General features: G+C 41.5%; 1 protein-coding gene across 22 annotated transcripts in view; it reads left to right on the top strand.

Moving 5' to 3' along the window:
- Positions 1-13243, top strand: part of Tle1 (TLE family member 1, transcriptional corepressor) — an 83448-nt gene extending 70205 nt beyond the window's left edge. For 12 of the 22 annotated variants that reach the window (XM_087549767.1, XM_087549766.1, XM_087549764.1 and 9 more), the window contains 6 exon segments: positions 4987-5236; positions 6409-6656; positions 8858-9005; positions 10918-11068; positions 12491-12567; positions 12667-13243. In XM_087549767.1, the coding sequence (XP_087405893.1) occupies positions 4987-5236; positions 6409-6656; positions 8858-9005; positions 10918-11068; positions 12491-12567; positions 12667-12774 (982 nt within the window). In that variant the 3' untranslated portion in view covers positions 12775-13243. 22 annotated transcript variants of the gene reach the window in all.
- The last annotated feature ends 1577 nt before the right edge of the window (positions 13244-14820 follow it).

The raw sequence follows: 14820 nt of genomic DNA, 5'->3' as shown, positions 1-14820 counted from the left end.
AAATAGATGACTTGTTCAGACTCAGTGGTTAAGCACCAGTTCTTCTATGGGCTGATGAAGATATTTCATGTGACTTTAAAGAACTATGGAACAGGAAAGGCAGAAATGTCCTATGTGATAGATGTTGTAGCAAAGATGCAGAGAAAGAGCTACCTGCAGAGAGTGGTGGATGGGGCCCAGGTGATATGTACCTAGGAGAGGGGATGCTCTTCTAGGCAGAAGGGAAAGTTCCAAGTAATGTGGGACACCTTGAAGATGTGGTAGCAGGGAATGTTTTGGGAGCTAGGTTGTGCTCCTAAGTGGCAAGGAGCTTAGTGTCTTGTGAAGCAAGATTAGTTGGCTTTAAAATCTTGAAGGATCTCAGAAGCTGTAGAGAGGCTAGAGAACTAGTCAAGGTTGTTGAACTGCTCAGGCTTTTTGTACCTGTTAATATAGTAAGGACTTTCATATCAGCAGTGCGATGTCTTTGGACAACAGGGACTTATCCTTCATCCCCAGAGTCTCTGCTTCATTACTATTTACTGGATTCTGCTAGTGTGGTTTGATCTTTTTCCAAGTCACCTGCAAGTCTTTAAACACCTGTTTTCTTTTGGTTGCAGAACATGAATAGCTTTGTTAACAGAAGATAGTCTGCTTGCTCAGAATGCATTCTTGGTATTCAGCTTACTGTTTTGGGAAGAACCTCAGGAGAGGACCTTTTCCTTTCTAGTACGTCATCTATACCATTTGCCCAATAAATGAAAAGCCCTTTGCTCTCAATAGGTGCTGATTTCCTTTCTTTTTAAACTGGTAAGTCCAGTGGGCTTTCCTTTCATTTCTTCAGTTCTACCTCCTGATTTCAGAGTCAGAAGTGAATGAATCAGTAGGAGTTTAGCTAGAAAGCTGTGGAAACAGGGGCCTCTTGATGGGGGTGGACTTAAAATAGTGGAGTGGTCCCAGATCTTTCCGTTTCTGACTCAGTTTGCTACTAGTATCCTTTCCCTGTGGACATTTCTTCACATCTTTACCTATAGACTTGTCACTGTGCTTGTTCAGGTGACCTACTTACCTCATTAGACATCCCTTGCTTGCCTGATTGTTTCCACCTGTGTTTTTCCTGTATTCCCCCCCACACACACTGATACTTGCACTTCCCCACTGGAAGTTACATTCAGCAGAGCCTCATTGGCTGTTATATTTGTGGTGGATTAACAACGCTGCTGTTTCCTGGAGACTCACTGTAGTTCCCTAGTACTGTCTTAATTCTAACAGCCAATCCTTACACCAGAATGTGCTTCTATTGTTTTTTGGGGGTGTTGTTGGTTTTTGGTTTTGGGGTTTTGTTGTTGTTACTGTTTTTGTTTTGTTTGTTTGTTTTTGTGCCATGTGGATCAGGAGACAGATGCTTCAATAGCTAGTCAGTAAAACCATACACGTTTGGTGTAGCTAGCAAGCTAATGCCCCTTGTCAAGTCCATTTAATAGAAAAGTCTAGGTTCTTCAACCCTGTCTTCGACTTAATGTAGTGGGTGAGTTGGGAGGGAGACATTCCCTCTACTTTTTCGTGAATGAGTAAGTGTGCCATTTTAAAGATGTAATACAGGTACGGAGCAGTGCATGTATCATGTGTATACTGCTCAATTGCTTTTTACTGGTAGTACCCACCTCTTCCTAACAGCTCATTGAGGAGCAATACAAATCTTTCTCTTAGAAAGTTTGCTCATCACTTCAGCCATGTGGAAAACCTGTACTATGATTTTTTTGCCTCTTTCTTAGCCTGTACAAACATAATCAGGCCATTCTTTTGTATCTGTAACTCAGGTCTAAAAGACTCATCCTCACTTATTGATAGTTTCAGGTCAAGTGAAATCTGAAAGTATTAACACTATAAATGTTTTTTTTCATGATTAGTAAATTAAACTTCATAGATTGTACATTAAAAAGCTAGCTCTAACCAGTGGAAGGGGAAGCTCTGGGTCCTGCTAAGACTGAACCCCCAGTGAACTAGACTGTTGGGGGGAGGGCGGCAATGGGGGGAGGGTTGGGAGGGGAATACCCATAAGGAAGGAGAGGGGAGAGGGGGATGTTTGCCCGGAAACCGGGAAAGGGAATAACACTCGAAATGTATATAAGAAATACTCAAGTTAATAAAAAAAAATTAAAAAAAAAAAAAAGCTAGCTCTAATGTGTCTTTTGGTTTAGGTTGCCCCCTGGGACCCCGTAATGTATCCCATGAGGATAAGGAAAGGGGGTTATGCTGACTGACCGTTTGCAAATAACCCATCCTGATTGGTGATGTTATTCCTAATTTCTCAGCCAGTAGAGAAGATAGTCTCCTCTGGGGTCTCTACCATTGACATGGACATGACATGGGGTATCGAAAGTTCCTGTTACTTTTGTGGGTGAATAGCTAATTCCAGCCATCTCTGTTCCCTTCATGTTTTTCTCTCTGGATCCCTGGAAAAGAGCACACAGCCTGAGTGTTGTTCTGGTTTGTTCATGTACTAAGGCTCTATACCTTCCTCTTAGGCCCCCAGGACTGATTTATTAGCATCCATATGTGCTGCCCACGGGACAGATGGGTATTCACAGCTCTCATTACACTGTGAATCCAATTTAAGTTGCCTCAATATGATACTTCTGAGCTCCTGTGTTGTTGGAAGAAGAACACACTTTGAGATAGGTCTCCCCAAACACAATAGACAGCTCTCCCATCTGTATTTGGTACAGATAATTTTATTAATCTGAAACATTTAACTCTGTAACCAGTGGAATTCTCATTAAAGATAATACCTGGGATTGCTGGAAGGGCATCTGATACAGATTTGTTGGGGCCCCACCTGGATGTATGAAGACCAAGCCCATTATGAGGAGCACCATTCCCTAGGCAGGAGATCCTCAACAGTGTTAAGAGGAGAAAGCTAGGTGAGAGCGGGCAAGTAAGGTTGGATTCATGTGTTTATTCTCTTTGCTCTTGACTGGATTTGATACTTCAGGTTTGTCACCTGACTTCACCATAATGGTGGACTATAGCATGAGATTTCAACCCAGGTGAACCCAGCTTTCTCTGAGTTGCTTGTTTTCAAAGGGTTTTGTTATTGTTGTTGTTGGTAGTTGTGGTGGTAGTGGTGGGTTTTTTTGTTTTTTGTTTTTAATCACAGCAACAGAAATGGAACAAAACTACAACATAACTTTGCTTGTGGATTTTGTTCTACCGGTTAATTGAAGTCCAGAATTCTTTTTTTTTTTTCTTTTTTTGGGAGCTGGGGACCGAACCCAGGGCCTTGAGCTTGCTAGGCAAACACTCTACCACTGAACTAAATCCCCAACCCCTGAAGTCCAGAATTCTTGAAGGACAGGAATAGTAGACTCAAACCTCTAAGCTTTGGTAGTTTTTTCTCCCAGAGCAACAAAGTACTATTTGATTGGAACTACTGATATCCCATAATAAGTAGTGTGAGTACCTATTCAAATAACTGTATTCTGCATTTATATATTTCTTTATTGCTAAGAATAGAGAGAGAGTCTTTCTGAATTGAAAAAAAAATCAGAGCATGATTTTGAGGATTGAAGAATTAAGGGCTGAGGCAGTGATTTTATATATATGTTTTTTTCTCTCAGAACATTCTTTGTGGCTTCTGTTCTGAAACTCAGTTATTCAGTCTGAGTTATACTATTTGTTTGCTAGGCCTGAAGACACATGCCTGCTATAGTAGTAAATTGGGAAGGTTTGACAGGAAGATGAAAAGTTCAATGCCATACTGTATGGCTTAATGGGACTCTGTCCCCAAAAGGCGATCTAGATCTGTGATGTTCGAGAGAGGAGAATAACAGGGTTCTGCAGTCTAGGATGAGAGCAGAAACACTGCACATCTTCCACTCTTTGGCTTTGCTGTGTGTTTTATGATGACCATTGTGTGCTAGCTCTTGGGAGTCAGATAATAATTTAATACATTAGAAGAAAAAAGTCTTGAATTTGGTTGCCAGAGATAAAACTACATGACCAGGATTAGGCTCATTTGTGCTGAGCTGGGACACAAGCACAGCAGATAGACAACATGAAAGTTTCCCTTGTTTCTCATGAAAGTCAGCAACCCAGGGCAGGTGTCAGCCCAGCGGGGTCTTCTACCACTCTCTGAAGTTACTTCATCTTCAAAGTCAGCTTGCAGTCTGAGGGACTTCCTGAATCCAGTCAGCTTGCTTACTTAGGCATTGGGAAGGAAAGGCATTCTTTTTTCTTTATTGTTTTCATCGAGCCTTGACCCTGCATACCCTACATAGTACTCAACCCCGAGCTATCCCCGGTTCCTTTGCTTTACTTTTGAAAATGTTAGAAACTTTAATATTTAGGAAGGTTTCAAGTTCACAAAAACTGTGCAGAAAGTTCTCAAGGAAAGTTCCCCCTTTCCTACCTGCCTTTCAAGTAAAGAACTAAATTGAAAGTGCTCTATGCATCTACCTGCCTCTCATTGTTCAGCATCTGGTGCCCTGGCTAATGTGGAACTGGGAAGATGCTCTTGTAGCTGGTTGCTTTGCCTCCATTAGATAAAATTGTGGTTCTGGGGTAAATATGAGAAATTGCTGGGTAGGAAATCTGTCATCTGATATCAGATCTCTTTTATTTTTTTCTTGGTTATGTGAGAGAAATTTGAGACAAAAGTGTAAATAATGTGTTTTAAAAGCAGTTTTTTTAAAAACTTAAATTATTTTGTTTATGTGGTGTGTGTATTTGTGTGTGCGTGTGTGTGTGTGTGTGTGTGTGTGTGTGTGTGTGTGTGTGAATATACTATGTGTGTCTGTTCATAGAGGAAAAGAAGAAGGGGTCCGATCCTGTAGAGCTTTGTGTATCTTAGAGCATTGTAAGATAGTAGCTTGAATACAGACTTTAAATGTAACGACTTCAACTTGTTTTGATTTCAGAAGGAGAAACCATAGCAAGGAAGCCCCCACCTTTCCCCATCTCCCACTATAGCTCCCTTTGTAGTAAGTATGGTTTTCTTTCATTTAGAGCATACTCCTTCCACGTTACGGCTGACGGACAAATGCAGCCTGTCCCTTTTCCCCCTGACGCCCTCATTGGACCTGGGATTCCCCGACATGCTCGGCAGATCAATACCCTCAACCACGGGGAGGTGGTGTGTGCAGTGACCATCAGCAACCCCACAAGGCACGTGTACACAGGTGGCAAGGGCTGCGTTAAGGTCTGGGACATCAGCCACCCTGGCAACAAGAGCCCCGTCTCTCAGCTGGATTGTCTGGTGAGCAAGCATGAGGTTCACCCAAGCTTCACTTTCATGAGGAAATAGAAGCCCCTCTGTTTTCTATGTTGGCTGGTCAAGCTTCTGCCCTTTTTGCTAATTGAGCAGGATTTGGTTACTGCTACTACATTGGTTAAATCCCGATGTTGATTTATTTTTGGAGATGTTTTGCAGTGGTTTGGAGTTCACTTTGTAGACATGATTTCCAAGATGGTGTCCTGGAGTAGAAAAAAAAGTAGTTAATGTGGACTCTGATCCCAGCTCCCTATTCATTGTTAAATTTCCCTGTAAACTTCAGCTACATATCAAACCATCAACATTGGCTAATGTGGCATGAAAACCCAAAACCAAACTGGTTTGTTATTGTTGAGGAGGTGTGGAGGTGGCTTTGCCTTTCTGACATAGCTTCAGTAAGACTGGAATAGAAAGAATTATTTCCAAAACCACTAAGCTATTCCATCAAGAGTCTAAAAGCACCTATTTGCCTTATGATTGCCAGACCCGTAATACTGGTCTTTAGCAGACTGTCAACTGGGCTGTCTTGCTTATACATCTAGATGATGTTATTCTCAAATGAGAAGGGCAGATCTTTTATTAGAGATAAAGACCTAGTGATTGTGTGTGTGTGTGTGTGTGTGTGTGTGTGTGTGTGTGTGTGTGTGTGTGTATGCTCGAATGTAGTGGTGGTTTTGTTTTGGTAGTGCATACTTAGACTGAAAGCACCCTTTGGCCCTCTATCAGGGTTGGCTTTGATAGAAAGTCATCTTTTGGCTTTTTGATTAAGAAGATTCCATAGACAATAGCATGATAATATTGAGAAAGCCAATCCCTCAAATTCTTAAATAAGTACAAAAGCAGATTTGTGGGTCTGCACTGTCCAACAGTAAATGATGGTGCAGGGTCATGTTCCCCACAGAAAAGTGCATTCACACCTGCCTTCCACCTAGAGGCTTTCAGTCTGTCTGTGCAGTTGCAAATTAGGAATACAGCTGTGCAGACCTGTGAGTTTATTCTTTGGAAGAAAACAATGGCAATTAGACACTGGTCCTTCCTGTAGAACAGAGTGTTCATGAAATCTCTCTCTTGAAGTTAAAAAACAGAACAGCATTTAGGAATATACAGTATTATCAGTTGGCAGTGCTCCACAGTGATTACATTTTGCTATTTCACAGAACAGAGATAACTACATCCGTTCCTGTAAATTGCTACCTGATGGCTGTACTCTCATAGTGGGAGGGGAAGCCAGTACTCTATCCATCTGGGACCTGGCAGCTCCAACTCCCCGAATTAAAGCAGAGCTGACATCCTCAGCCCCTGCCTGCTATGCTCTGGCCATCAGCCCTGACTCCAAGGTCTGCTTCTCATGCTGCAGTGATGGCAACATCGCAGTATGGGACCTGCACAACCAGACCCTGGTGAGGTGAGTAGAGGGACTCCCCTGGGAGAGTGTGGAAACAGAGGCTAACTGGCCCCCTGTGGGTGACAAGTGTATTTGGCATGTGCCAGAGTGTCACCAAGACCTTATGTCATTCACGTTACCATTCTTTCATCCACATTGAGATGGCAGATGTGGCTTTGTCAAGGGACAACACAATGTGGACAATACAGGGGTCTCCAGTCTAAATGATTTGAGGTTGGCCAGAGTCTTGTTTGTGCAAATCGAAATCTACTGACACAAGACAACAAAAGAACATTAAAAATAAGCTTCCATTGCATTGAAACCACAAAATAACTTTAAAATATCTGTATTTCTCCATAACTAACTAAGAGGATCATTCCACCTGGGAGCACACAGGCCTCTGATCGGCTTCTAGATCCTCTCTCTTCCCTCAGCCACTCCTCTTGTTCCATTTAATGCTCATACCAGAGTCATTCCAGAAACTGTTTTTAAGAGTAAGCACTTAAGTCAAATGTAGTGTTGGGTGAAAACCTGTAACTTAGTCTTTGGGAAATAGAAACAGAGATTTTAAGTCAAGACTGTCTGTATCTCTATCCTCTACTTTATAGATGAGAGCCAGGCACAGAAGTAACTTTGCTCTGGTCCTGTAGACAGACCTGGCATTCTGTTGCATGCTGGCTCCCTGGAGTAAGCAATAGTCATGTGTGTATGTGTGTGGGCGGGGGGTTGGGGGTGGTGCCTTGTATGTGGTTTAGCTTGGACTGGCCATGCGTGGCCAGTGTCTCCTCTGTGTGACAATCCTGTATTTCCTATGACACAGCATATTCTCAGAAGTCAACAACTTGACAGTCACATGAGGATGTACATGAAGGGGGAGGCTAGAGGAACTCCTCCACCATTGCTGATGGTACACAAGGAAAGATGTTTGGGATGAAGGATTAATAATTCGTTGAGTTGAAAAGGTTATAAGAAGTCAGGATGAAAGAAAAAAGTCGTGACAATTGTTTGAAGAAACAAAAGGAAGAAAGGTACCACAAAGATCCCTTCATTCCAGGGTGATCATGGAGAGGCCAACTAGTACTGTTGAGTACTTGCTAGTCAATAGCAGGGAATAAGGTATGTGAAAGGAGAGGACGAGTAGGGACAGGGATTGACGTAGGGATCATGCTTGTGAAAGACTCCTGGTTCATATCTTGGCTAAGAATTCAGGGTGATTTTTCTTTCTCTTGTACTTTTAAATTCTAAGCTTGGCACTCTGTGGTAATAAGGTATGATGGGGCCTAGAGAAAGAAAGGACCTTTTTGGCATTGAAATTCCTAACCAGTTCTATTCTGGGTCTTTCCTGTTTCTGAAGGTGGGTCCTGACCTCTCTGATCTGCCCTAGCCAAAGCATGCTCAGCATGTAGAGTCAGGTTTATAAATGTCACTGCATACCCCATCTGCCAAGCCCAGACCCCACCTTGGTCATATTCTTTCCACTGCCCATCTGACTTGTTGCCTCGTGCCCTTCCAGGGGTCAGAAATCCCTGCTACCTACTGATTTTGGATTCTCTTTGAAAGTTGTGTGAAGGTCACCTGTAAAGAAAGCCTTATACCAGGGATGGGGTTTGGCCAGTGTCTGACCTCCTCAGTACTTTTCTTTGTCTCTACCTAACACCTCTGAGGTCAAGAGGCTACTTGACTTGGTCTCTGGGAGTCCACATTTTCTAAAGCAAGGCCCTTTATGATTCAGAAGGGCTGAGTACACAAAGTTCATGCTGTGCTAGCAGGAAGGGCTCTACTGGTAGATTATCTTCTAAATGAATGTGTTCTTGGAAGAAGCCTTTTCCTTTCTGTGGGTTCAAGTCTTGGCCACTGAAGGACTGTTCTTTATCTTTCCTTAAGGAAATTGGTTTTTGTGTGTTTATCTTTATTGTCTCTTAGTACTTAAACTCTTTTCCAGACCAGGGAAGAATTTCACTGGGTCTGTTTATCAGAGACCATAGGATACCTGGCTTCTGGCAGCATCCTGCAAGCCATTCCATTTCTTTAGGCTGTGAATGTTGAAAAAAGAAACAGAACCTGCAGGGGCTGTTTCCTGTGCTCCTCAGGGGAAGGTTACTTTGATACTGCACACCAACAGACACTGAGATGACACACAGTGAGTCCAAAACTAACAACACAACAGTGTTTACCTTGAGCTCTGGCAGGAAATCATTATTCAGTCTGGTTTGTTTTATCAGGCAATTCCAGGGCCACACAGACGGAGCCAGCTGTATTGACATTTCTAATGATGGCACCAAGCTCTGGACAGGCGGTTTAGACAACACTGTGAGGTCCTGGGACCTGAGAGAAGGAAGGCAGCTGCAGCAGCATGATTTCACTTCACAGGTGAGTGCTTGGCTCTGGCCTGCTGTGGAGTCCAAAGGGTTCCCACCTCAGCATCAGGGTAGCATGATAAGCAGATGAGTTTAAAACCACAGATATACAATACTTTCTCTCTCTCTCTCTCTCTCTCTCTCTCTCTCTCTCTCTCTCTCTCTCTCTCTCTCTCTTTCCCCCACCCTCTCTCTCTCTCTCTCTCTCTCTCTCTCTCTCTCTCTCTCTCTCTCACACACACACACACACACACACACACACACACACACACACACACACACACACTCACTATGCCCCCTTTAAAAGGGGAGGAATGATTACAAAAATCCTGCAAGTCAAACCATGTTAAGATGCTTTATGTACACGTGGTTTTGGTGAAAGGTGCAGTAGAGAATAGACAGGTTTTCTTCAGCAGGATACACAGTCTGCTGAGTGTATTATCACCATCAAATGCAGAACGAGATTGAAGTGAATGTTAATTTTTTTCAAGGAGTTTGAACTTGTGGATGCCCATCTCCTTTCTTAACCTTATAAAACAACCATGGCGAAGCCCCACCACTGAGGGGCAAGTGCACACTTGGTTCCATTCCTAACCAAGAAGGTATTTGCAATTGATACCTACTGGTAATGGAAAATTCGTTTTCTCCTATGGAGGGTCATTATATACATCTGCTACACTCTGGGCAGGCCCCATGCCTCAAAGTAATTGACCAACACGAACTCCATGGGCTTTGGGAAGAAGGGGGCTTTTTTATGTTCTTTGGTTTGGTTTGGGGTTTTTTTGACTTACTGATGTTTTGCTTGTTTGTGTGTTTGAGAGGGGAGGGAGGGAGCAAGAGAGAATATAGAGGTCGTTGGATAAGAAGGTGAGGAAGATCTTTGAGAATGGGGGAAGGGAAGATGATTAAAATATATGAAGATTTTTTCAATAGAAAAAGATATATCACTTGCTTGCTCACTGTGTTTTTTGTTTTCAGGTAAAAAAATTAAAAAATTGGGTAAAAGTGGAAAACTATATATATTGTTTTAATTCTATTCCGTTCCTCTGATAAAATATCATGACCAGAAAGCAGCTTAGAAGAAAACAATTTATTTAATTAATTATTCCAGGTCACAGTCCATTGTTGTCAAAAAGTCACAGTGGCAGGAGCTTAAAACAGGTCACATTGCATCCATAGTTAAGGGGCAGAGAGGACAGGAGTACTGCATACATGTTAGTATATTATCTGTGTTCTTCTCATTCAGTCCAAGGCTCAGCCTGTGAAGGGGTGATGTACATGGTGGGTCCTCCACCTCAAATAACCCAACTAACAAAATTTTTCACAGTCACGCCTACAAGCTAACCAAATCCAGGTAATTCTTTGTTGAAATTCTTCCCAGACAACTCTAGGTTGTGTCAACTGTCATATCTACTCATTTTAGGTGACTGTTGATTTTAGCTTTACAGTCATTCCTGTTCTACACTTCTGTAGGATATGCAGCATACTATTTTAAGAAAATATCAAATGTCTATAAAGGTCAAACATTGCAAGCTTATATCAAATACAGACAATTATATTACCTATCCTAAGCAGGTATCAGTGCCTGGTCAGTTTTGTTATACCATCCTTACTCCAAACATTGGATTACAGATCCTAGACATTTTATTTCTCCCATAAGCATATTTCAGTTAGCATCTCTTAATGATGACTTCCAATGCTATTCTTAAAGATAATTTCTTATTTCACAGCATGGATGGAACTTTTAGTCTCCCATTTCTTCAGTAGAGGATTCTGGACTGGGCTGCATTCCATGTCCCTTCCCAGTCTGGATTTGGCAGATTAAACCTGTTTTTCAACCCAGTACTTACTTGCACGATTGCTGCCATCTCACTTCCTTAATTTATTGCGTAAAGCCGTCAGTGATCCTGTCTTACCTATAACAGATCTTCTCCTTGGGATACTGCCCAACTGGGGAGTGGCTTGCCGTGGGCATGGAAAGCAGCAACGTGGAAGTTCTGCATGTGAACAAGCCTGACAAATACCAGCTTCACCTCCACGAGAGTTGTGTGCTGTCCCTAAAATTTGCTTATTGTGGTGAGTTTAGCTATAAGAGTGTCAAGGGCCTAAATGAGGGAATACTTTTTAAAATATGTTTAGAGATTGTATCTTGGGGGGGGGTGCTACTCCATGCAGCTAGATGCAATAATTCTATTGCCCCTCAGAGCAGAGTAATGTGTGTCTCAGCATGCTTTGTTAATTTGAGAAAAGTCAGCAGGCACTGAAATATATGGTAGGGGTGGGGCATAATTGTCAGTGCTCTGAAGTGTGGAGGGTAATGATATTTAGAATAGGACAACAGTGAAATCACTATGTGCTGACTATATAATGAGGAAACAGTGTTAGAAGGATGTTAGATGCACTCAGATTCTTTTTCTCTGAATAAGATCAGAGAAGGGAAAGTCCATGTGGAGACTCTCAGTGTGCTTTGTATGCTCACATATTTGTTCATTGGCTATGAAGATATATGGGTGACTGACACTATTTAGGCATTCTATATGTATCTAATAAGATGAGCATTTCTGATTAGTTTGATATTTAATTCTTATGCTCTCATTGTTTCCATAACACTGAGTCATGTACTAAATGACTTGTACCAGTGCTCGCGTGTGCGCGCGCGCGCGCACACACACACACACACACACACACACACACACACACACACACACAGATGGGTGAAAAAGTTAGCTGTCTTCATCCTTTATCCTCCTGCCACTCACTTCTTGTTTCTGAGGCAAGATGTCTCACTAAACTTGGAGCTCGTCCTTTGGCTACATTGTACACTAGGTGACAGCAAATGCCCAAGACCTATATGTCTTTGACCTTCCCACACTTGTCCCTGAGGCTTAAATTCTAAGTACACATAGGCCACATGGTAGAAATCTGAATATGTGGACATGCTTGCACATGTTTATCCACTCAATAATCTCCAACCTTCTGACAACTTTGATTATGAACAGGATCACACCAAGGAGCCTAGATTTAAAACTCGCTTGGATCATACCGACAACCCTTTGGATATGGAATTTAATATGTTAAAAATGTTGTCTTTTAGGGATAGCTAGATCATTTCACGGGTAAAAGCACTTATTATTACTAAAGCACGGTGACCTGAGTTCAATCTCTTAAACCCGTGATAAAAGCTAGATGAGGTAGCTCACATCTGTAGACCCTGTACTCTTACAGTGCAATGAGAGGCAGAGACAGGAGAATGGCTCTGGAAACTTATGGGGCATCAATACACACAGTAATAGAGAGCCTGTCTCAACAAGGGGGAAGGAGAGGACCAACTTCACAGATCTGTTCTCACTCACACATGCTCCTTGGACTTTCAATTTGCATGCATAAACACAAACACACATGCACACACACCACACACTAAAAACAGTGCCATTTACTTAATTCCAACAGGGGGATTTTTAATATTGCTGGAATCACGTGTGCCTTTGCTAATTCTAGGCAAGTGGTTTGTGAGTACTGGAAAAGACAACCTCCTAAATGCCTGGCGGACACCATATGGAGCCAGCATATTCCAGGTACAAAAATGCCTACCTTGTGGCCTTTGAAATAATTAGTGAGGTTGCCTCCAAAATGGAACACATTAAATATTCTGTGCCTGCTGTTTTTTCTTACAGTCCAAAGAATCTTCATCAGTGCTTAGCTGTGACATCTCTGTGGATGATAAATACATAGTCACTGGCTCAGGGGACAAAAAGGCTACCGTTTATGAGGTCATCTACTGAGAATACCATGGCTTCATATTTACAGTTGAATTGGGCCAAATGTTTGGAATTTGTAGAAATAGAACTTATAATTTAAAAAAAACAAAAACAACATCAAAAAAACTGAAGAAACCTGTTTCCAAATCTTGACACAGAACTGCTTTGCGTCTACAAAAAGAAGGCACCAAGTCTATCAGTAGACACTCACCTGTCTAACTTTGGACACCACAATCACACCGAGGCCACAGGTGTGGAATAGAGGAGCAAGCTGCTGTCTGCCGTCCTGCCTTTGCTGACTGCGAGCTTACCGTTCTGTTTCTCGCAGTTCAATTCACCTTGAGTCTTTGTAGAGCAGTGGTGTCTCCAGTGAACTTGTTTCTTGGTTTTGCATCTTGTGATTTTTTTTTCTTTTTGTATTTTTGTTGTTTCAACATTTGTATAAATTGTAAATATATTTGGTTTATTACAGTAAAACCTTTAGTACCAGTAAGTGGTATTCTTCCTTGACTCTTTTTAATCAATACGTTCGATTCCTAAATGTAGGTTTTATGAGTAAAGTCTACGTGCATATAGGTAAGTTCCTGGTACACTTGACTTTGCAGAAATATACCTGACTGTGGACATCTGCTGTTTTGGGACTGATCCCATCAAGTCCTTGGGGATCAACAGAAACTCAGGGTCAGAACTGAAACTGTCAGTTAATGACAGATTTAATAGATGCCATTGGAATTACTTTAATACTCATTCTTTGAGATTCTTGTAATTAAAACTTAAAACTTATTATGATTTTTATTCTGGTTTTAGTATGTATAGGCTCTTACACTATTTTTAGGCTCACCTTGAGCTGGTAGCAATCTTCTTGTCTCAGCTTGGACTACAAGTGTGGGCCACCGTTCCTGACTTTTTTTTTAAAGTTAGATAATGTATCAAACAGTGATCCTGTTTTCACATATATTCATCCCTCCAGCCTTCTTCCCCTTCATCCCATCTGATCTCATATCTCGTAAGTGTGAGCTTGTGTGTGTTTGTGTGTGTGTGTGTGTGTGTGTATTTATGTGTGCGCGCGCGTGCATACGCGTATGTTTAAATATAAGATTGCATTTATGAGAGAAAATCAGTCTTTTTCTTCAAGCTTACAAAGTTCTGCCTTTTCCTGGTATCCTACTGACAAATCAAATCAGTATTATAGGAAGGCCCAGTCTTATCTACATTATTTCTCTTGTATTTCAAATAATATATTGATGATTCATGTTTAGTTTTATGATGTGTGCTGTTTGGAAAGCTCTGGAGTTCATGTCCCTGGAAAACTGAAGTGGAAAGTCAAGTCTGTTATATCTCATTAGTTCTTACTTGATCTATTATGCTGATTTACTTAATGCAGCAAGCTTTGCCCCATTCATCTCATTAAGACTGTCCCTGCTGCTCTGGACATTGCAGTCTGGCATTAATCTTTTGCCCTTATTTTTATAGACACGTTTTTATTAATTTGATTAGGTGACATCTGTAACCCTGGGCACTTAATAAGTTACCAAGCATGTTTTCTTTTGAAGAGGCTACACAACTTATGCTTTTTATATTTGTTGTTTACTACCATGTATTAGAAAAGAAATGGTTAGTAAGTGGCAGTAGCCAAGGAATTTCCTGTGTCCTTGTTTCTTACTATTCAGTGAACTGGTAGCTGTTCTTTATGCTTTCATTTGTCACCAAAACCTTTTTATATCTTTAAAAATATTAGTTTTCACCCAAAAACATTTTTTAAAGTTCATTAAATATTTTTTATTAAGTAAATAGCAAATCCTAATGGAAAAGCTGATTTCTGTCTCCCTTCCCTATATTGTGAGTAGGTCTCTCCTCTTCTTCCACCGAGACAGTCAGCTATATAGTGATAAAGAATGCAGAACTTTATTTCTCTCCTAGCTTAGACTCAGGCACAGGCCATAGTATTGCTGTAGTTTACAAATCCACTCCTAACTACAAATAGGGAAGGATGGAAGTCCAGGAAAATGAGCCAGTGAATAGAATCTGTTCCATCCCTCCATTACCAGTCCATGAGATGGAACAAACATG

The sequence above is a fragment of the Rattus norvegicus genome, chromosome 5 (assembly GCF_021556685.1).
Source record: "Rattus norvegicus strain SHRSP/BbbUtx chromosome 5, alternate assembly SHRSP_T2T, whole genome shotgun sequence".
In the NCBI taxonomy this organism is placed as follows: Eukaryota; Metazoa; Chordata; class Mammalia; order Rodentia; family Muridae; genus Rattus; species Rattus norvegicus.
The sequence above is the reverse complement of the archived record's forward strand: the minus strand, read 5'-3'. Positions and strand labels throughout refer to the sequence as shown.